Below are 23,859 nucleotides of genomic sequence, written 5' to 3'. Positions count from 1 at the left end.
TAGGTATTCAATAAATGTTCTTTATAAATGAAGAAAAAATAACTAAATGATGAATGTAAAAAATAATTGTATACTTAGATTTGCTAGGTCATCTGAAATTAGTATTTAAAACAGGGTACAGATGATGAAAAATCTGATTAACCATATTGATAAGATATATTCCTTGAATCACATCAGTTTACTCAAAGCCTAATCTAATGGCAGAACCTTGAATTTTAACCTCATCTCTGGCAATAACCTGGTTTCTGACCCTAAATTTAACTGATCTCTCAAGGTTTCTTCCGCTTTAGAATGATGATCTTAATATTTAAGGTAAAGAAGAATTGAAATCTACTCTTTGAACTTTTGTTAAATCACATATTCATATGTATATTATTAGATACTAATATCCTTAAAGGCATATAAGTTTATGTGTCACTAAATAATGCCTTTACAATATTTTTAAAATTTTTGTTCTCACATATTAATTTTGTATAATTTAAGAACTCTTGAGTTTATTTCAAAGCTTAGCCTTAACTACCTGATATCAAGGAACCAACCTTAGCTTATTAGATTAGATGTAAAATGCTTGGAACATTTGTGGCACACAATAAGTGCTCAATAAATACTATTACTATAATTATTGATTACTAACCTTCTAAATTGTCTCAAAATATTTCTAGATTTCTAGTAAATTGCAAGATACAATATATTTTTTAAAAGGGCTACAATAGTGCCTAGCATACAGGTACCTTTTGAATTAGAAAAAAAAAAAGTCATGTCACTTTACATCAACAGATGTCACTATAACTCATACTATATTCCTATTTATGGACATAAAAGAGTAACTTTAAGTATCAAATATTAAGCTTCAATATTAAAATCTTACTTACGGATTTGCTTATTCTCCTTTGGTAACTGAATTTTATTTGTTTGGCTGCTGCCTTCCAGGACAAACACAAAACTTTTAACTTCTTTATCAAACTCCTATGAAACAAAATGAAAACAGCAGTAATCAAAGATTATTTTATTTGGTTTCCACTATTAAGTTGGAAGTGCCAATCTACAGGAAAGAAAGTCACTACAATGAGTTAAAAGTAGGCTTAGGCCTTGATACACTGAGATTTACTGGGAACTACAATAGAGAGATATGATGAAGGGGTGGGGCAAGGGCATTAAAGGTTTTGACTAAAAAGTGATTGAAATTATGGACTATGAATTCTGAGCCGGAGAAAAAAGTTATGGACTATGGATTCTGAACTGGAGAAAAAAGAAAGTGAAAGCAAAGAAGATAAATAAACAGAACTAAACACAAAGAAAAAGTAGAATGGTGAATAGCCAAAGGTCCCAATTAGACTGAAAAACAAACACAGTAGGAGTAACCCAGCAAGTGACCTTAAGAATCAAAGACTGGGGTCAGAGAGGGACACCTCCATGTCTCACTTAGTAATTTCAAAGGTCCTGCAGTCTGTGGTGGTAAGGACCTGGGTGAGAGAGTGGAAATGAATGCTGAAGTAGAGTGGAAGAGGTCAAAAAAGATGAAGAAATCAAGAAACTGAGCTCAGGACTTGAAGAGATTTCCCTCATAGATACTGAAGTCACCTAAAATGATAAAGGACATGGAGTACAGAGAAAGGTTATGAGCTGTCTGCCAAAGTCTTAAACAACTGAGGAATGATGTCTAGGAGAGCTGTCGCCAACAATGTCATGAAAGGCCTGGGAGCAAAAGAACAGGAAAAACAGTTCTAAAACCTGATCAAGTTCCGTTTTTTCTATCACCTTCATTCACATTTCTTTATGTGGCTCTAATTTCTAACACTTACTTTCCAAATCACAGATGGACTGCCAAGAATCTTCCATTTTGCTGCAGGATTTTTTCCCTGAGCACTGAAGATTTCAACAAATGCACCTCCCTAAACAATAAAAATAAAATATTTAATTAAGGTGAAAGATAATGCTAAGGCAGAAATATTATCCACCTACTCTATAACCAGTGTGCCAAGCATCTGTCAGTTAAGTAGATCTGGGATGAAACATCATCCCTGCTATTATTCCTGTTTTAAAGCTTGATTGTATCTAAGCCACAACCATTCTGATTTGGGTCACCTTGGATTAATGGTTTAAGAAATTTATTTTTGAAGCAAGATAAACATTAAATAAATTATGCCACACAAAGCTTACAATCTCTCAGTGTGGGGCTCATTTACTTGACCTGTACAAATCATCCTCGCAAAACAATTTGTGTTTTGTAGATTATGTTTTGCAACCAGACTAAAGGGTTTAAACTTAATTCTCAAATCAGGCCAATAAATTCCAATAATTATCCATAAATGCAAGATTTCTACTCATACTGACTATGGCTCCAACACTGCCTTTTTAAGTATTTGACCTTGGAGTTACTTAAGTCCTTCATTTTCCAACTATAAAATGGGTTGTTAGATTACATAAGATAGTAAACATTAACAATCAAGCACAGGCTCAATAGTGCCATCAAAGAAGCAATTAAATAGTTTAATACTGGGCAATAAAAAGGCCTGGGAGGGATGCGGGGGTTCTTACTTTGAGAATTCCTACATGATATTTTTATCTATTTAATATGAATTAATTTGGAGATTCGTAAAATCTGTACAAGAGAAATAGAGAATCCCTTCCAGACAAGCTACTTGTTTCTCATTGTAAAACTGAGAACATGCAGGGACATGCCCATGTGAACACACTGAAGACATTACTGAACATCCATAGAATTATTTCAAAAGGAGAATTAAACAAGATTATTACCTGAGGAAGAATTAATAGCAAAGATTAAGAATTTAAAATGAAAACAAAATATGATTTGAATTATAAGCAACACAGAAGAAAATCTAATTTCTTTAAAGAACTTTGAGCTTTTATTTTTTTCCCAATAATATATTTTTGCTTCTGAGTTTTAACACACAATGACTTGAAGTTAAGACATTTAGTTTCTTCTTCCTTGGGCAAAATCATGTGCAAATTGTATTTGGGATAGAATTACTATAGCATCTAGGTAGGTCATATTTCATTAGGAATTTCAAATTTGAGACTTTTTTTTTAAGAGAAAAATCCTCATACTTGATGAGATAGCAAACTTTTTGTTTTTCAAGTTTCCCACAGTAGACATATGATCCTTTGTAACCATACACCGATATGAAGTGACACAAACTCTCTAAAATCGTTCTACCCATTTAATGATAATAAATGGGATGAAGAAAAAGAACTGTAGAACACTGAGACATTCATAAGGAGGCAGGTAGTGTTTGGTGAAAAAGCAGAAGCAACAAAAAGGTGGAGACCAGTAAGCACTGTTTAACAGAGAGTATAACTTCAAGGAGAAATAAGCAGCAGGGGGCAGAAGATCAGAGCCAAGGAAAGGAGATGCCCAGTGAGGTGAGGAAAACGGGTCATGCGTGGAGACACTCTAGGTTGTTAAAAGTGACAGAGGAAAATCCAGAAGCACTGTCTCTAAGTGTGATTCTTGGATCACGTGTATTACAATCAGTTGGGGAAAAAATGTTTCAAAGGTTAAGTCAACTAACCCCATCTAAAGATTCTGATTCACTAGATCTGGGGTGAGTCAGGAAATTTGCATTTTTATAAGTACTCCAATGATACTGCTGTACCCCCATGTCTGAGATTCACTGACTCCCAGTATAGAAAAAGACCATAGAACACAGCCAAAGTGCTTCTTGGTTTAACTCATTCCTACACTCATTCACTCCTCTAAATAGCTTCTGAAACATCAGTGTGCATCAACAGTGAGTACCTCAGGCCCTTATTAAAACTCAAGATTTCTGGACCCTGCCCTCAAGATTCTGATTCAGGTCCGGGTTGCGGTTGAGGTCTGCATTTTAATTGGAATCACAAGACAATTCAAACACTATGAGAAGCACGGAGCTGAAACGTGCAAAACCAAATCATACGCCTAAACTTCGGTAACTCTTTTTTTTTTTTCTTTTTGGATCAATACCATCCATTCTTAAATGCCTTCTTATCCCCCAAAAGACAGTGTTATCGGGAAGTGGGGGTCGGGGGAGGGTTTATCCTCACCCTGATCACTACCTCTCCAAGGGGAGAAAGCTATAGACATGTTGGAGAACCGTTTCGGGTTACCTGGTACTCATTTTTGAACATTCCCGCAGGGGGCCCAGGGCTTGGGGGGCACAGAGTTCAGGGATTCCAGAGAGAGGCGTGACCCTGACGGCTGGAAATCGGCGGGCGGGAACCCGGGAGCCCGAAGGGCGGGGAAAGGCTTCGCGCTCGGCCCCGACTCGGGCAAGCTCTTCGCAGCCCCTATGGCCCCTGGTCAGCTACACCTCGAGCCCTCGACCCGAAACATAGCGACTCCAGCCTCCGGAGTGCCCAGGTCTGGAGAAGGCTCAATCGCCTGGGCGGGTTCCGGACCGTCCCTGGGGAAGGACTGTGTGCATAACCTACGTGACGAGGCGCCCAGCAGCGAAGCCACCAACAACCGCCCGCCGCCCTAGGAAACCGGTCGCGCTCCCGCTGCCGCCCCACCCTCGAATCGGGTTGGAAAGGGGCGGGGCTCGGAGCCGCCGGAGTTCCGGCCGCACCCATTGGCTCCCACGACGCGCCTGCGCGTGGCGCTATCTGATCTCGCGGACCCGCGCCTGTGGCTACGCGGTAACGCCGTGTTGCCCAGGCAACCGCGGGAATCTTGGAGAAAGGGTGGAAGGTCCAACCTGTGACACGCGCTTCTTTACGTTTTGACCTCAGTCAGCGAAAAAGCTTAACCTTAGCTGTTTTAAGAGCTCACCCAGGTACTGGACTCTCTAGAGTACCTGTCCCGTCGGCTTGGTCTCTTCTTGTTTTATACACTGGTAAATAGAGAAGCTAGTTGCTGATAACTAGCTGAAGGGGATAGAATCATGAGCTCGCGGAACCCTCGTGTGGCTTTTGGTTCGAAGGTTTTCAAACTCGGGTTCGTTGAGTCAGTAGAAGGGTCTGCAGGACCTTTTCATTGTTTCAGAAGGCCCTAGGAAGTGGGAACATTAAGATGACTGTACATGTTAATAATCCAAGGGTTTTTGCTTAATATCACGTTATTGAGACACGCACTCTTGCTTGTAACTATTCAGTTATTTTATTTTGTTTCTAGGTCAGAACCACTTCTTACATGGAAAGTATATTTGCCAACTTTTTTTTTTTCCAGAAAATATTTAATGAGAGTGGAACATGGAGGTATTTCAGGATAGCTGTAAGCCTCAAGGTTATTCTAGCTTTATGGCACAAAAGAAAATAAATGAAGAATTGTCCAGAATATTTAACCAGGGAGTGTGCTTGGTCAGAATTAGCTGAGTCTACAGAATTGTAGACTTGAGCCCACGGAACTATGTTTTAGAAAGGTTAGTTTGCCCACTTTCATGTGGCTCGTAAGTGGTGTGGCACTAATTGGGAACTCTCGTCTAATGGTACACTCCTGGCTGGATTAAGCCAGTAGGTTAATAATAAGCACTTACCACTCATGGAGTCCCTACTACAGGCCCAGTGATTCATAGGTTCATAATTCTATGAGATAAGAGTTAAACTCCATTCAGTTGCCAATATTGAGATTCAGAGTTGATTAGGAATTTCCTCAAAGATGCAATGTTAAATTTCATTTATGGCTGGCACTAAAGCTGGGTATCATTCTACTTTATCCCAAAACCTCAATATTGTCCCTACTGTTTACCAACCACTATAGATCGCGTAAAGGATGTGAAAATGAATGAGATCTGGATCGACTCCTTACCAGCTCTAAGATGAACAGCTCAAACCCTCTTACACATGTGGAGCCTGATAATAGATATATAGAAGATAGAGGTGGGGCTATGGCCATGGCACATCTGTAAATTGCAGTAGAAGGTCTAAAATTTAGACTTCCTGATTGCTAGAGCTCAAAGTTAGTTCCATAACAGTTTTTTGCAAGGCCCTATGCTGGAAGCTTTGGAAATTATGATTAATAGACATGGTCTCTTGTCTTATAAGACTTACATATGGGGTACATTTATTCATTTTATTTAACAGAAGTTTCAAAGAACATAATAGGCTCTAGATACCATTACCATGCTAAGATACTGGGTATACAGTGAAGCCCCCTGCCCACATAAAGGAGCTCGCATGTTGGTAGAGATAGATGATAAATGAACTAGCAAATAATTACCACTTGTGATAATTGCCATGAATTCAGTGATAGGAAATAACATTGGAAGGGCATATTAGTTTCCTTTAGCTGTTGTAACAAATTACCACAGAGTGGCTTAAACTAATGGAAGTTTATTTTCTCATAGTTCTGGCAGCCAGAAGTCCAAAACCACAGGACCACACTCCCTCTGAAGGCTCTAGAGGATAATCTGTTTTTTGACTCTTACAGTTTCTAGTCGTTGTTGGCATCCTTTGACTTGTGGCTGAATCTCTCTAATCTCTGCCTCACCTCCATGGTCCTCCTCTTCTGTGTTTATTTTTTCTGTGTCTCTTACACAGAAGCTTATGTTAGCATTTAGGACTCACTTGGATAATCCAAGGTAATCTCTCTATTTCAAGATCCTTAATCACATCTCCAAAGACCATTTTTTTCCAAATAAGGAAACATTCTCACTTTCCAAGGAGTTCATGTGGTGATGTAGATATCTTTTTTTTTCTTATCTCAAATGGTCATTTGCATTATAATACAAGCAGTTTTTGACAAATACTATACAAATAGCAAACAGTACAATAAGAATACAAGAAGAATCTAGGGGACATTTAAGATTTCTAACGATCAACTTGGGTGTCTAGAAAGTGTATTTTGACACCATAGTTGAAGTAAAATTCACAACTTTGCCCTATTTTATTTCTATTCTACCGCTATGATTATCTGAATTAACTGATGTTTTGTTATTTGTCTTCAACTAAAGAGTGAACTAATAACCTCAATTTGTTGATGAAAAAACTAGCTGCAGAGTTGAAAATGTTTAATTGCACTGTATCAGCATGTCATTTTACTCAGGGGTTTTTATTTCTTATCACTTGTTTATTCGATTTAAAGGTGGAAGGAAACATCATTTACTTCAACGTCCTCACTTCCTAAACTAAAAGTATAATAGCCTAAGGCCAAACATTATCTCCTTACCCTCCTAACTTCTAACAAGTTCTTATAGTTGGTTGTTCAGTAGCAAGTGTGGTATAGGGCCTATCCAGGCAATGGACAAATCTGAAAGCTGCCCCACTCAGAACAATGTTATTTTGTCTATAGTAAGAGTACCCTTTATTATAATTGACAGTGGTGGCTATAAGCAAAATAAGAATGTACAGTACTTTAACAATATGAACTCAAAATCACAGAGAGGGGAGATCCAATTTTATAATAGTAATGTTTTTATTCAATTTGTATAAATGCAACTTATGAACAAAAACTTGGATTGGACTTCAGGGATGGTGACCAGAATTCTGGGGGGGAAAAAACCACCTGCCCAAATAACTTGGCTGAAACCAAGTTTTTATGTACATTGTCAAAGACAGTGAAACAGTTTCTTTAATTGCTGCAATTTTTTAAGAAGTCAGTACATTCAGTAATTGTGTTAAATTGCTTAACTTAATTTGACAACATTAAGAATTAGTCACTTTACAAGCTTTAAAGTGCATGTCTTTGTTCTACAAAGAAAGTAATTTAAAAAAAGAAAGCAATTTGGTGGTATATTAATATTGTTGAAGGATATTGGTTAGTATTTAAAATGGAATAGTTTGTAATGGGTGGCACAGTCTTTGTATGCAAACGTAGTCATTCAAGTTTGATACGTGTCCTTATCATTTTGACAGGAAACAATATTTTTGGAACTAAGAATATACTGTATTTACCTTAATGTAGTTTATATTTTGATTATAGTTCACAATCAAATTATTTAGCTAATGGGACTAAAAAGACATTGGCTTGATGGTCAGAATCAGTTCTCCTGCGCAATAATCTAAATATACTTAATATTTAGGGTTATTTTAATTTTTTCCAATTATGGAATAGCTTAATGAGTGATAATAGTGCTGAGTTGATATAATAGTTTTGAAACTGTGCTTATTTTTTAGTTTTCAGCAAGTTATTATCAAAGAAAATTAGTGATACCTGAGTCATTCATTTGTTGATTTGAGAGTAGTGATGTCTTCCTTTTCCAAGAAGATGTGATATAGTATTAGCATACATTTATTGATTTAAAAAATAATAACAACATTAAGTTCTAAATATACATGAAGAAATGAATATGAAAGAAAGGTTCTCTGTCATTCTTTAAATGATTTGATATACATATGTGTAATCCAGATATTCTGAGGCCTTTTCATTATCCCAGGATTTTCATTAATTCTTAAGATTCAAGTCTAGATTCTTTAAGCTGCTTAGGAATAAAATATCCAATGTTATTGGATGCCATTCTGCAAGGTCAGACAATTAAGTTGTGAACTCATCCTAGAAAATGTGCTACATATCTCATTGCTGAATATCATTATGGTCACTTTCAAAGTACTCTTCTTGGGAAGCTATGCAACAATGCCAGCACCTAGTCCACACTTCAAAGCAATTTTGGAACTCTTTTTCTGGAATGGCCATCAGAGCTATTGTCATTCAAAGGTATGACAATTAAGTTTGTAGGCAAAAAAGTGCTTAAATCAGCTCTTGGGACTTATTTTCCATGGGAACAGGCTAAGGAAACTGCACAGCTCCCACCATCTCAAGGCATATTCTCCAATGCCATTTTCAAATGTGGTCAAAAATAATGAAAAAGGGAGTGAACAAAGAGTTATGTACACAAAAGTCATGAGTAGCTACCTCAGAGAGCATAAATAGTGACTATCAAGGGACATTCCTCACCCCCAATATGTACCCGTGTGTGATCTAATGACTGCCATGCCTCCAATTCTTCCCCTTTTTTGTAAAATCATTTGTAATGGCCTTTAGGCACATCTAAAATATATTCGAGCTATATTTATATCATATCACAAAATTTTATTGTGATAAACTTATTACTCTTTCCTAATGAGAAATTTGTTTAATCAATTTAATTTAACTGGAGATTTGGGGTCTGTTTATATTTTATTACTATGATCCATTTTCCTAATATAATTTCCAGGGAAAGCAAGTTGCTTTAATACACTGTCTATAGAACTCAGTGCCTTTCTCCCTCAGTGATTACACTCCTTTGAACTTCCTTCAGTTTTAGAAACTGTTACTGCTCACCTTTACCTGGAATTCTTTTGTTGGTTCTTCTTCTTCTCACCTGCTAATTAGAAGTACTTCTTCAGGAAGAGTCTTTATTCATTGAAAAGAAGGGTTTAAGAGATACCAGATGCCAGACATTCTGGCAACAATGTTGTTGGCAACAGTCAGTAATGCAGTTTATCCTCTGCTTTCTCTGTAATTAAAAGAGCTAAAATTAAGTAAGAACTTAATGTATGTCAGGCCCTAATCTAAGTGCCTTATGTGTATTCATTCTTTGAATTCTCACAAAATACCTACATTTTGAAAGGTATTATTAAAATACCTACATCATATGAAGTAGGTATTAGCTTAACCCCTGTTTTACAAATGAGCAGAATAGGTCAGAGAGAGTAAGAATTCTTGTAGAATGCATGAAATTTGTAAATGTGGCTGTGAGTATGGAAATAAAGAGTGCAGAGTAACCGAGCTTGTGCTTGCACATAATTTCTAAACATTTGTAAAACAAAATCAGACCTAAACTACTGCTCTCATCAACTAGCTTTATTTTATATATCTAAGGTATAAAACTGATTGTTTTAAAATATTTTATAATTCAGATCCAAAGAAATTCAAGTGAAAGATGTTTTGCTGCATTTGCTGGGGCTTGTAGTTGAAAATATGCAGGCATATATACTCCCTTCACTGCTATCTTTGGTCTTCTTCCAGTCCTCTCTTACTCTGTTGGCCCGACAGTTTTAACAGTAAAGATAGAAGGCTTCAGATGATCTTTCAAATGGAAATCATGGATAATGCGATCAACTAAATTAAAATTAATTGTAGCTATATTTAGATAGTAAAATGGTTCTACTGAAAACAGGGCTCAGACTTCTACAAAGCACAGTATTTAATCTCTGTATAATATTGCTTAGGGAATCGGCTACTTTACTGATATGGGATTAGAATTAAGTTTCTTAACACTCATTGAATTATTTTAGCTTTTTAGTTTTCTCCCTCCCATTTCTTTGCCTTATTTATCTCTTTTCTTGGCTTGTTTGGTTTTTTCCAATCCTTGATTTTCCACAGTAATATTTCTTCTAATTCCTTTAGGGTAAAATGTTAACACTAAATAGAAAAATATAAGTCTGTAAAGGGACATTGGCAGCTTTGTTTTCTGTTTATATACTTGCTTAGGAAATCATTTAGTTTGCCAGGAAGTAATCCTATTTATAAACAGTAGAACTGATTCTGGAATTATGATTTCCTTTATAATATAATCTTGGGTAAACTTTTCAGTATATAAGAACATCATAAATAATGTCATATATAATGTCATATAATGTCAATGTAATATGAAATTTACATATTTTAATTTTCGTTTCTGATTGGAAGACACTGAGAGATATGCTGTTAATATTCTATAACCATTTCATTTTGTTGCCGCATTCAGTCAAAACAAATCGTTATAGGTAACCTGTCTCCTCTTTTGCTTCAATAGTTGTTCTTAGTTGCAACATGCTGAGAACTGAATGGATTTAATTTAGAAAATTCTTTTGGTGTATAAAAAATATTCAATGTGTGATATTAAAAATCATTTCTATAAAAGAAACCCAAAGGATGCATTTGGCTTTTATATCTATAACAAATTATTTTAATTTGGGAACACATGCAATTGTTGTCCCGTCCTGCGGGACACGGTTATTCGGGGGGCGAGGGGGACCCAGCCTGTAAAGAGAATAGGCGAGAGAAAGAGGAGGAGGCCAGGCAGATTTCTTGTCAAGGCCTCATTTAATGGATGTAACAGATCAGTTTTTATAGCATTCAGAGAAGACAAGAGGTGGGGGGCAGAGGAATGCAGGAGTTAGAGCTTGCATCAATCTCCTGCTGGGAATGTAAACGATGTGTCTGAAACATTTTATGGCTTCTCTGGGAAGAACAGCTCCTTGTCTGATAAGGGAAAAGCAGCTCCTTATCTGATAAAGGTTAGCATACTCCAGACAGTGGGGATGGGCGGCCATCTGGCGTCATTTGGCTCCCGACAAATTGTGAGTAAGTACTATATATAGGGCTTGTGTATTATAATATAAGTTTAAACTGAGTATATTGGGAACAGCAAATTCTCTGATTGAATATTGAGATAATAGCATCATTTATTTAGATGTTATAACCTTACATATATTTAAGTAGAAAGGATGATGCTAATTTATGTAAATTTAGATGGGCAGATTAGAGTTGTGCCAGGGCAATAAGTCTTTTTCTAATGTTTTGGAGTCTTTAGACTTTAGAATTAAGTCTAATTAAGGAAACAAAGGATTCCTTTGTATATTATGGCCTCTTTAGATGTATTAAAAGAATCAAAAGATCAGAAATTCAATCATGTACTATACAGCGACATTTTGATCAACAATAGACTGCACATACAATAATGGTCCTGTAAGATTATAATGGAGTTGAAAAATTTCTGTTATTTAGTGATGTCTTTTTTTTTTTTTTTTTTTTTTTTTTTTGAGACAGAGCCTCAAGCTGTCCCCCTGGGCAGAGTGCCGTGGCATTACAGCTCACAGCAACCTCCAACTCCTGGGCTCAAGCGAGTCTCCTGCCTCCGCCTCCCAAGTAGCTGGGACCACAGGCGCCCGCCCCAACGCCCGGCTATTTTTTGGTTGCAGCCATCATTGTTGTTTGGCGGGTCCAGGCTGGGGATTCGAACCCGCCACCTTAGGTGTACGTGGCTGGCGCCTTAGCCGGTTGAGCTATAGGCGCCAAGCCAGTGATGTCTTGATGATCCTGACATTTAGACTAATGGGGTTTTTAACAGAAATGTTTAAAAAGTAAAAAATAAAAAGTAAAATTTCTAATAGAATAAAACTTACAGAATAATGATACACGGAAAGTATTTTTGTACAGTTGTACAATGTGTTTGCGTTTTAAGCTATTATTACAAAAGAGTCAAAAGGTTAAAAAAACAGTAAAAAACTTATAAAATAAAAATGTTATGATAAGATAAGGTTAATTTATTGCTGAAGAAAGAATTTTTAAATAAATTTAATGTAGCCTAAGTCTATAGTGTTTATAGTCTACAGTAGTGTACAGTGAGGTCCTAGGCCTTCACATTCATTCACCACTCACTCATTGACTCGCCCAGAGCAACTTCTAATCCTGCAAGTTCCATTCATGATTAAGGGCTTTATATAGGTCTACCATTTTTTATCTTTTATACCCTATTTTTACAATACCTTTTCTATGCTTAGATAAGTTTAGATACACAAATACTTGCCACTGTGTTGTAGTTACCTACAGTGTTCAGTACCGTAACAAGGTGTACAGCTTTGTGGCCTAGTAACAGATACAGCCTAGTTGAGCAGAAGGTTAAGCCATCTAGATTGTGTAAGTACACTCTATGATGTTTGCACAATTATGAAATCACCTAACAATGCATTTCTCAGAACATAGCCCCATAGCTAAGTGATGTATCACTTTAATTGAAATCATTATTTTATGCAGCAGTAACAAGACAACCCCAAATCTTAGATGCTTAAAACAATATAGGTTTGTTTCCTGGTCTTGTATCTTTTCTTATATTTGTTAGCTATAGCTCTGTTTGATGAGTCTTTATTCTGGGACCCATGTAAGGGAACAGCCCATACCTGGAACATTGCCAGTCTCAGTAAAGGAAAATGAAGAATATAGTAAAACCATAAAATGGCTTGTAAAGTTTCTACTTTAACATTAAGATATCAAGTGGCTTCTCATATTTTACTGGCCAAAAGAAGTAATGTGGAAAAGCCTGATATCAATGACTAGGGATGTATAATCTTCCCTCAGGGAGAAGCACCAAATATTTTGAACAGTAATACACTGTAATCTACTATACTACATACTCTTGTCACAACTCTCCACTTCTCTCTCTTCTGCATGCAAAATATATTCATTTTTTTACCTAGCAAATATAACTCAATAATCACTCCAATTACAGTGTTAGGCTCAAAGTTCAAGATACTGCAATTAGTCTCTCTGTAGAGCATGGACACGATTCTTCTGATCCAGACACATATGATCTAAAAAAGGTAAATTATCTATTCTCCAGAGGTCCAGTACATGATGGAATAACAGGGATGAGTAACTTAAAAACTTCAATATAGAGGCTGAGGCAAGAGAATCACCTCAGCCCAGAAGTTAGAGGTTGCTGTGAGCTGTGTGATGCCATGGCACTCTACCAAGGGTGATGGAGTGAGACTCTGTCTCAAACAAACAAACAAACAAACCAAAAAAAGCTTCAGTATATGCTCCTATTCCTTAAAAGGCAAGAAGTGGAGGCATAGCAATTATTAGAGCATACATATTTTGAAATCCTACAGACTTCGTAAGGAACTTTCACTCTGGGGATGAGGTGGGGGGCAAAGAATATCCCTTGATTATCACTATTTATGCTCTCTGAAAGTAGCTTCTCACGACATTCTTTTCCATGACTATTTTCTCACCCTCTTTTTCATTTTTTTTTGGCCACATCTGAAAAGGGCATTGGAGAATATGCCTTTTTAGGAGGCTGTGCAGCTTCTTCAGCCTTCTCTCTACCCATGGAAAATGGGTTATCCCAAGAGCTGTTTTAAGTCTTAATCAGTCACCATCTTTTTTTTTTTTTTTTTTTTTACAAAAAGATGCAACAATTTTATTTTTATTGCAAGCCAACAATTTATACTTGTATAAACTTATGGAGTACACAGTGATGTTATAATCTATGAATACAATGTGGAATAATTAAATCAAACTAGTCAATATATCCATCACCTGAAATACTTAACATTTTTGTGGTAAGAACATTTGAAATTTACTCTAATATTAACTATAATTACCACATTGTGCAACAGAACTCAAAAAAGAAGCATTCTTCATAAGATTTTGCATCTTTGACCATCAATGAGATAAAATATCATTTTCAAAATAGCATCCAAACATGAGTGTATTTAACCTACATTCTCCAGGTCATAAGCAAACTGGTGAACAGAGAAATAATTCATGGTATTTCATGTTTAACAAACTGTTAACAGAGAAAGTTGGTTGAAGAAAGGCATGCGAACATTGTCTTATAAGAATTAGAACCAAGGGGCTCCATAATCATCTGGCATCCATTCAATATTGTATCCGCAGTTAGAAATATACATGATAGGAACTCCAGGGATTTTCCAGATTCTTCGTTTAAGATCTCAGTCAACTGTGGCCATGATGTAACACTTGTGCTGAGTTACTCTCTGTACTAAGCAGTCATCTGCATAGGTTCCTTTATGTGTGCATGGTAATGATTCAAATCTTGGATCCTTGGCAATCCTGAGGACCACTCAATACTTCTGCCCTAATCTCTCAGCTTCAGCCTTTACACAGTCAGTCATACAAGGAATGCACTTGGCATACAGACAGTCCATCATTGACTGCACTAAGTCCAGTTTGGTTTTAATGGAAAAGTTGATAAAGTTGGTATCAACCAAGATGTGGTAAGGTGGGCCCAGTTGTGCATTATATTGGAAGAATAAGCATGAAGGGTGCTGGGGGACTTCTCTTTCCTTTAATGTGCTGGGATCTTTCTTTTCTTTCTTTTTAGGTTTCAATCTCTCCTTTTCTTTAAGCCTCTGATCACTGAGACTAAGCATTCGCTTCATGGTTGCATACTTCCTTGTTTTCTTTTGCTTCCCCATGTTTGTGCCATACTCTTGTTTCTTCCCAGTCACCATCTTTTCATGCAGCATATGACTCTTGTCAGTCCAAGTTTCTCATAAGCATCTTTAATTCTGGTCAACTCTATATGCTGATAGTTATGCCAATAGTTCTTTTCTCTGTCTCTATCTCTAGACATACTTGCTGACATGTGGATAGTTGATTAGCATTTTTGGAGGATCATATTTTTGCCTCTTTTCAAAGCCATTTTTTTCAGTTAAAAGGATTTACTGAATGCCACCTTAATTCAGAGATTTGTTGAATATAGAGTGTCCACATTAAGTATTGGACTCAAAATACCCTCAGTTTTATATTTAGAATTCAGTGCTAAAATTTGAGAATTGGATGCATTTTCCAATTCTGAAACTCTTAAGAAATTCTGATATTTTTTGTTTCATTTCTGCTTACAAACCAGCCAATTCTTTTCTGAATTTTTAGTTTTATTTTTCTTTGCTTAAAAAGTGCAAGCAATAGCAAGTTGATATACTACTATTTTTTAATCTCAACTTTTTTTTACCTAAAAGCTGTAAGCTTGCTAGATGCATTATCTGACTTTTACATCATGGGCATCAATTTTCCCTAAACTTTTGCTGCTTCAAAACACATCACCTTTTTCCCACCTGCCAGTAACTCTGCTCACCACCTCTGCCCAACCCCAAAGCCAGTGTTATGTGAATTTCTATTCAAGCAGCACCCCACTTTTGAGGCAAATTGATATGCCAATTTCCATATCAGTCAACATACTAAATTATATTGTGGGACCAAACAATTCCAAAATTCCACTAATTCATAATAACAAAGATTTATTTCTTACTTTTTTTTTTTTTTAATCTTTCAATGGCTATTGAAGCTATTTCCTTCATCTTCATTCCCAGACTCAGGCTAAAGGAACAGCTATTATTTGGGACAGGATTTTTCATGTTTGTTTGTGTGTTTGCTTTGGTATTGTGGCAGAAAGAAAAGAAGAACAAAACAGACCCATTCAATAAATCTTGTGGCTTCTGCTTATAAGTGAAATATATAACTAGCCAAATGAAATCATATGGCCAAGTATGACACCAAGGATATAGGAGCATAATCCTATTACAAGGGACACTGAATAGTTTTGCCTATGACACATTCTACCTAAGCCATTCTTTTGTCTTTAAGCAGAATAAAATCATATGAAAATTTATGTTTTAAAATGTTTTGTCTACCTCTTCATCTGAATTTATTCTAACTAGATACACAAAGTATAGTATACAGAGAGTTTATGTTGGAATGGATGCTCTTTTTTTCCTGGAAATTATTGCATCTCAGTATGTTGTTGGAACTGTAAAAGCAATCTTTCTAACATTCTGATGATGAAGCCAACATTGCAGATGGAAGAGAAGAGACAAAGGAGAAACCAGTTACTTATGATAACATAAAACCACTGAATCAACTGAGGATATGCCTTATCCCCTTATATGGACTTACTTTTATATGAGATAATAAGTTTCATTTCTGTTAAAGGCAGAGTAATTTTTCTCTTAACATACAGCACAAAGAATTCTACTTTATAAAAGTTTGGTATCATATTCTTCCCTGATATGAATAGAACTCTAACAAAGAAGTTTCTTCAAGGTGGACTATAACTGTACCAAACTGATTATTAATACAGTCTAAAATGGACACTGCTGCTGAAATTTTTTTCAAGTATTCTATATATGAGAAGATTACAATATTTTAATTGTCAGAAACAAATGTGAGCTAGAATTACCATTATAACATTGTAATTTGATACTTTATTATTTAAGACCCATGATATTGATGATGATGGTGCCAAAGTCATTCAAGAATAGTCCTTTGAGAAAATGGTGCTGGGACAACTGAATAGTCCCATGCAAAACTGAGGTGAATGAAGTTACACATCACCCCATATACAGATGCTTTTTACTTCCATCCTGCATAAACCGATTATATGTTGATAATGCATTCAATACACCAGACCTTCTGAGCATAATAACTTTGCTTAGCCTACTTTAAACATGTTCATAACCTTAGTCTAACTCACAAAATCATCTAACAGAAGCCTATTCTATAGTAAGGTGTTGAGTGTCTCATGTAATTTATTGAATACCGTACTGAAAGTGAAACATCAAATAACTGTATAGGTACTTAATGTATTGTTTCTACTGAATGTGTATTGCTTCTTCACCATTTTAATGTTACAAAATCATAAGCCAAACCATGATGAGTTAGGAATTATTTATATGAAAATTAACTCAAAGTGGATCAAAGACCTAAATGTAATAGCTAAAATAATAAAACTCTTAGAAGAAATCATAAGTGTTAACCATCATGACCTAGACTTAAGGAACAGTTTTGCTTTTTTTTTAGATATGATGATGAAAGGACAAAGAAAAAAATAGGTATGTTAGACCATCAAAAAAAGAAAACTACTTCAAAGATTATAATCAAGAAAGTGAAAAGACTTCCACAAGAATGGGAGAAAATATTTGCAAATCCTGTATCTGATGAGGTACTTGTATCTAGAATATATGAAAACGCTATTACAACTCATTAACAAAAAGATAAATAACAGAGTTTGAAAATGGGCAAAGGATATGCATAGACATTTCTCCAAATAAGTATGCCAATGGAAAATAAGCACCTGAAAAGATGTTCAATATCATTAGCCTCCAGAGAAATGCAAATCAAACTCAATGAAATATCACCCTATACCCACTAAGGTGCCTATAATAAAAAGACAATGAAGGATATGGAGAAAATAAGATCCTCATACATTGCCTGGTGGGAATGTAAAATGGTATGCAATTACTTTAGAAAACAGTGTGGCAGTTCCTCTAAAGATTATTTGGGGGGACCTCACCTAATGTGCATGATGCAATGGTACATTTCAAAAGTATTAAGAAATGAGTATAACTGTGATGGATGTGTTACTTAGTTCAATGTAACCACTTCACATCGTATATCGAAGCAGTACCCTGAACCCCATAAATGCATCAAAGTACAAAGTTATGATTTAATAAAAAAAATTTTAAAAATGGCTTATTTAACAAATGAAAAAAAAAAAGGTTAAATGTAGAGTTGTCATATGATCCAGCCATTTCACTCCTACAATCAAGAGAAATTATAACATGTCCACACAAAATCTATATGGGAATGTTAATAGCAGCATTACTCATAAACCCAAAAAAGTAACAAAATGTCCAATAAATGTTTACTGGATGAAAAAAAATCCATAGAATATATTATTATTCACCCATAAAAAGGAATAAAGTATTGATACATGCTGCAACATGGATGTACCCTGAAAGCATGCTAAGTGAAAGAAAGCAGACACAAAAGGCCACATAGTGTATTAGTCCATTTGTTTGAAATATCTGGGATAGGGGATTCTTCAGAGACAGAAATTAGATTAGTGGTTGCCACAGACTGGGGGTAGGAGAGAAAGGGGATTAGCTGCTAATGGGAACAGAGTATCTTTTGGGAGTGATGAAAATGTTCTAGAGTTAGATAGCAGTGATGATTGCATGACTTTAAACTTATATAAACCACTGTAGTATACTGTAAAAGGGTGGGTTTTATGAGATATGAAGCCTAAAGGTCCCAAAAATCACCATACATAGGGAAAATGGGAAATTGTATCTTGTATCTTTATTTACAAAATACTCATTATAAAATTTCATGAGGAGGTGGTCAACATGTTACACATTACAAAATATTCTCCACTAATTAAGTGGGAATTATCCACGAATTGAGTTATGGATACAGTGCAATCCCTATCAAAATTCTGTCTGGCTTTTTTGCACAACTTGATAAGCAAATTCTAAAATTTATTTGGGAATGCTGGCGAGAATAGCCAAAACAATTCTGAAAAGACAAAAGTTACTTCACAATTTCCAAACTTACTATAAATATAGTTGTTAAGGCAATGTAATACTGGCATAAGGATAGATATATAGGTAAATTAAATTCATTACTCCAAAAATAAATTATTATAGTAAATTGATATTTGACAAATATGCCAAGGAAACTCACTGGGGAAAGGATGATCTTCTCAACAAATGGTACTGATACAATTCAATATATATGTGTAAAAAAGTGAATTTATACCCTTACCTCATGCTATACATAAAAATCATAGTCTTTAGTACATGTATAAGCTAGAACAGTAAAATTTTTAGAATAAAACATAGGAGAAAATCTTTGAGACCTTGGGTTAGGCAAAGATTTCTTGCACAGAAAGAAACAAAAAGCACAGCCCATAAAAAAATGATAAATTGAAGTTTAAAATTCAAAAATTTTATGCTTCAGGTCACACTAAGAAAGTGGAAAAACAGACTTGCAAATAGACAAGCAAAACACATACCTGATAAAGGATTTGCATCCAGAATTTACAAATAACTCCTAAAACTTAATAAAAAAAATCCCAGTCAAAATTAGACTAACTTTATGAAAAGACATTTTACCCGACAAGATACAAGAATGGTTATTGAACACATAAAAAGATGCTCAATAGCATCAGTCATTAGAAAAATACAAAGTAAAACCACAATGAGATACCACTTCTCGCCCAGTAGAATAACTAATAAATTACAGGAACAAATGTTTGTGAGAATGTAGAGATATAGAAACATTCATACATTGCTAGTGGGGAGGTAAAATGTAGCTACATTCAAATACTGGAAGTTTCTCAAAAAGTTAAATATAAAAGTACCATATAAGCCAGCATAACCACTCTTAGGCATCAACCAAGAGAAATGAAAGCAAGTCTCCACAAAGGCCCTTGTGTGAATATTCATGGCAACATTATTTATAATAGCCAAAAACTAGAAACAACCCATCAACTATTTAATAGGCAAAATGCATCCATGTAATGGAATATATTCAACAATTAGAACTTACACATTCTACATCATGGATAAAAGTCAAAAACATTATGCTAATTGAAAGAAACACATACTGTATATTTGCAAACATACTGTATGATTCCATTTATATGATATGTTCAGAAATGGCAGATAGCCACTTGGCAAAGTTACTAAAAATTTAAATTGTAAACTGGAAAGGGGCAAATTTGTGATCTATTTTATATATATATCAATGAAATTGGTTATAAACATCACAGATGCTAATATACCAAAACACGCTAGGAAATAAAAGAACACTTAAAAATGATATCTTGGGTTGTGCTGCCAGTTTAGAAGGATCACAATAATGAGAGGACAAAATTCATTTAAAAGTCAGTTATCTTCTGATGTGATTATTTCTGTCTTTGATGGACAGATTCCATGGCAGCCAGAAAACCTCTGTTATTTAGGAAACAGAAATGTAGTAGGCAAAAGCTGATGCTATCTAAAGATATTGACAAACAAAAGTCACAGAAAAAGCCATCTTTTTGTTCTCTAAAATTTCACCCGCTGCTGCTGTTTTCTAAATCTCTTTGTCTTTATTCTCCAGTTACTTTATAATTCACATAGTTTTATGTGGCCATCATTAACTATTACATTTTCTCTAAGGTCATTTTCCAGGACTGATACTGTCTGAGTTTGGTTTTACATTAAGGATCTGTGTATTCTCTCAAGTGAAATGTTTTTCTATGAAATGAGTTTATGGAAATATCCATTTAAAAAACAAAGCCTTGTGTTTCTGGAGCAAAAATTAATTTGGATGGTTCATTAGTTGGTATATGACAGTTAAATACTCCTTATTAAGGTCTTCTTCCTGAGATAAAGATAAGAGCTTTCTGTTGGCTGGTTTCATTTATTCATTCATGGATTTAGGTAGGCATTCATTCAGCAAGCACTTAGGTTGAGCATCTCTTCTTACCTAACATTAAGCTAGATTGTGGCAATATTTCCGAGAACTTCACATGAGGGAAGAAAAAAAAAAAAGGAAATAAGCAGGGTTATTTCACAAGATAGGAGGCGTTATGGGAGAGACTAGCCAAGGGACTTTTGTAGACAGGCTATGTAAAGAAGCCTCTATGGGGAGTTAAGAAGTAAGCGAGGATTTGAATGATAAGAAGAAATCAGCCACATGAGTGCCTGTGGAAAGAGCAAAATGGTCCCAGAGAATATAAAAGACCTCTAGGAGAGACTGGGCCTGGAGTGTTCCTGAGAATATAGAAGCCAGTGTTGTTGGAGGATCATGCAATATGTTTTTTAGGTCACAGAAGTGTGGATTTTAGTCCAATTGCAACAGAAAGGCTTTTAAAGCAGGAGGGTAAGGTTTTCAAGCACAGGGGTAAAATAATCTGATTTATATTTTAGATCAGTTTGGCTATTAAATGGAGAATGGAATGGGGTGGAGGATGGAATGCAAATTTAAAACAGAAAGACCATTGAAAGGCTTTTCCAACACTTAGGAAAAAAGACAGTGATGTCTTTGGCATGATAGTAGATGTAAAGATGGGAAAAAATGAATAAATTTCAATTTTTTTCTCTAGTGTCAGTAATACATAGTTGTATAAAGGTGGAAAATTCAATTAGATAAATCAAAGAGAACGTTTATGTGTTTGATCTTAATAATTGGAAGAATGATGATATCATTTAGAAAAGATTGGTAAAGAAAGAACTTTGAGAAGAAAAAAAAACCAAAAGTTCTGTTTTGAATAGTTCAGATTTACAATCCTATTAATCATCCAGTTGAATATCAAGTAGGAAATCATAGGACTTAAATCGGGAACTCATAGGCAAGGTTAGGAACGAACACATGTTTGAGGGTTACTGGCATATAGATGACATTTAAATCCATAATTTCAAACTCTGGATGAGTTTAATTAGGGAAGAGAAAAGGGCTCACCTCTGAATTCTAGGGCTTGTGGACATTCAAAATATGAGTAAAGCAAGAAAAGGAGGGCAAGTGAGTGAAGCAGGTTGAGAGGAGACCATGCTGCCTAGAAAGTTCATTTCCATCCAGAGGTTCTGCTGCTACTCAGTTCTACCTGTTCATTGCAAAACAGTGCCATATGGAGTCATATTGGAACCTGAATCAAGTGGAAGCATGGGCTCTCGGCACTGGTAACTCAAGCTGCTAAGGCACCAGCCACATACACCAGAGCTGGCGGGTTCAAATCCAACCCGGGCCTGCCAAACAACAGTGACAGCTACAGCCAAAAAATAGCCAGGCATTGTGGCAGGCACCTGTAGTCCCACCTACTTGGGAAGCCAAGGCAAAAGCAGGAGCTGGAGGTTGCTATGAGCTATGATGCCATGGCACTCTACCCAGGGGGACAGCTTGAGGCTCAAAAAAAAAAAAAAAAAAATGGAAGCATGTATCTCTATATAAACTTATCAAAATATCTTCTCATCTGTTGGATGGCCACAGTGGCTCACATCTGTAATCCCAGCACTTGGAGAGGCCAAGACAGGAGGATCACTTGGGACTGAGAGTTTGAAACGAGCCTGGGCAACATAACCAGACCCTGTCTCCACAAAAATAAAAAAAAATTAGCTACTGACAGTAGCATGGACTATAATCCTAGCAACTCAGGATTGAGTTGCTCTTGCAGGAGCAAGAGAATTATTTGAACCCAGGGGACTTGAACCCAGGAGTTTGAGGATGCAGTGAGCTATTGATCATGCCCCTGTACTCCAGTCTGCATGATAGAGTAAGACCCTGCCTCTAAAAAAATAAAAATATATATCTTCCCATATTTTGAAAAGTGGAAAAAGTTGTTAAAGCTCTATAACCAAAAAGCATGACTGTAAAAAAAAAAAAGCTCTGTGTTTTCTGATCTATTTGCATATCATTGTAAATCCTCCATAAATCTGCCCAGTAGACAAGTTAACCCAGAGCAGAGGACTGATTAAAAATGACTATTTCCATGGCAAGGTAATAGTGTGTTATCAAAGAAATGAACATTAGCCTCTCTTCATTTAAACTTTTGATTTTTTTCATTATGGATTTTTTGCATTAATTTTGATTCATTAAAGATTCCATTAAAATTATCTTGATTACTGAGCTGTTTGGCACCCTTTGACATTTTGTACTCACAGAGTGTTAGGTTTATTTCATTGTAATACTGGTCATGAACCCAGGGCAAAAATACTCCTATTTTATTTTATTTTAATATTCCCATTTTAAAGAGACTGAAAACCTATATTTTGATGTGAAATCTCACATTTTGAATATTTGGCTAGTTATTTAAAAATTTAAAAAACACAATGGTGTTCTTCTGTTCTAGGTTCTGAAGAAAAAAAAAACCAAAAAACACAATGGCGACTGAACAAAACATTAGGAATCCCACTAGAAAGCATCCTAGTATCATGAACTGGCCATGGGAAGACTTGAGTTCTCGCTGTAGTTTTAACCTAACCACCTGGCACTTTAAGTTTATTGGGCCACACTTTTTGCATTATTAAAAGTAAATTTCTATTACCCTGGGTTAGGCAGGGTAAATAGAATTTTATAGAATATTAACAATGTCTAAATCCTATGGATCTCAAGTATAATGTTAGATTGAACCCTGTGAAATTACTGATATCAGCCATTTTGCATCTACAAAAGCATGGAATTCATGTGGCTCAAGCTGATAGTTTTGTTTCAACCTGTTGACCCTGCCAGTATAATAAACCAGGAAGTGCTATACCAACCATATTATAACCCAAGCCATAGGAAAAAAAATGTGTTCCCTTATGTTGTACAGAAAGATCAGAAATTTGGCCAGAAACCTCTGGCCAGAAGACAAGGGCACTGATTGGGACAGGGTTATGACTTCCTTTCTCTATGACTATAGCATCTGTTGTTTTGATCTCAGCTCATGTTCAGGGGTAAGGAGTATCCCACCTAGATGCCATTTCACCTAGATGCCCATTCTCTATACAAGCCTCCAAGTGACCCATATCAGAATCCATTTAGGGTTTCTGACTTGGATCTGAGTGATTTATACCTATGAAGATCTTAAGCCTTCGTTGTTTTTAAAACACAATTTTGAAACAAACAGCTGAAGTTCAAGGTGAAAAGAAAAGGAATCTTTATCAACAATCGTATGTTCATTTTATCCAGGA

The 23,859-nt window shown here is 35.7% G+C and overlaps 1 protein-coding gene and 1 pseudogene across 2 annotated transcripts in view; both read right to left on the bottom strand.

Annotated features, from left to right (window-relative positions):
- The window catches only part of CUNH3orf67 (chromosome unknown C3orf67 homolog), a 303,013-nt gene extending 298,492 nt beyond the window's left edge, over positions 1-4,521 (bottom strand). For both annotated transcript variants that reach the window (XM_023510707.1, XM_023510708.1), the window contains exons 1-3: positions 4,108-4,521; positions 1,803-1,892; positions 873-966 (exon numbers count right to left, since the gene is read on the bottom strand). In XM_023510707.1, the coding sequence (XP_023366475.1) occupies positions 873-966; positions 1,803-1,892; positions 4,108-4,128 (205 nt within the window). In that variant the 5' untranslated portion in view covers positions 4,129-4,521. The remainder of the gene's footprint in view (positions 1-872; positions 967-1,802; positions 1,893-4,107) is intronic.
- Positions 4,522-14,244: 9,723 nt separating this feature from the next.
- On the bottom strand, positions 14,245-14,841 carry LOC100964332 (annotated as a pseudogene).
- Between the last annotated feature and the right edge of the window lie 9,018 nt (positions 14,842-23,859).

This window comes from Otolemur garnettii, unplaced genomic scaffold (genome assembly GCF_000181295.1).
Source record: "Otolemur garnettii isolate 467f Iridium unplaced genomic scaffold, OtoGar3 scaffold00015, whole genome shotgun sequence".
Classification (NCBI taxonomy): Eukaryota; Metazoa; Chordata; class Mammalia; order Primates; family Galagidae; genus Otolemur; species Otolemur garnettii.
Note: the sequence above shows the minus strand (reverse complement) of the source record. Positions and strands in the feature narration are given on the sequence as shown.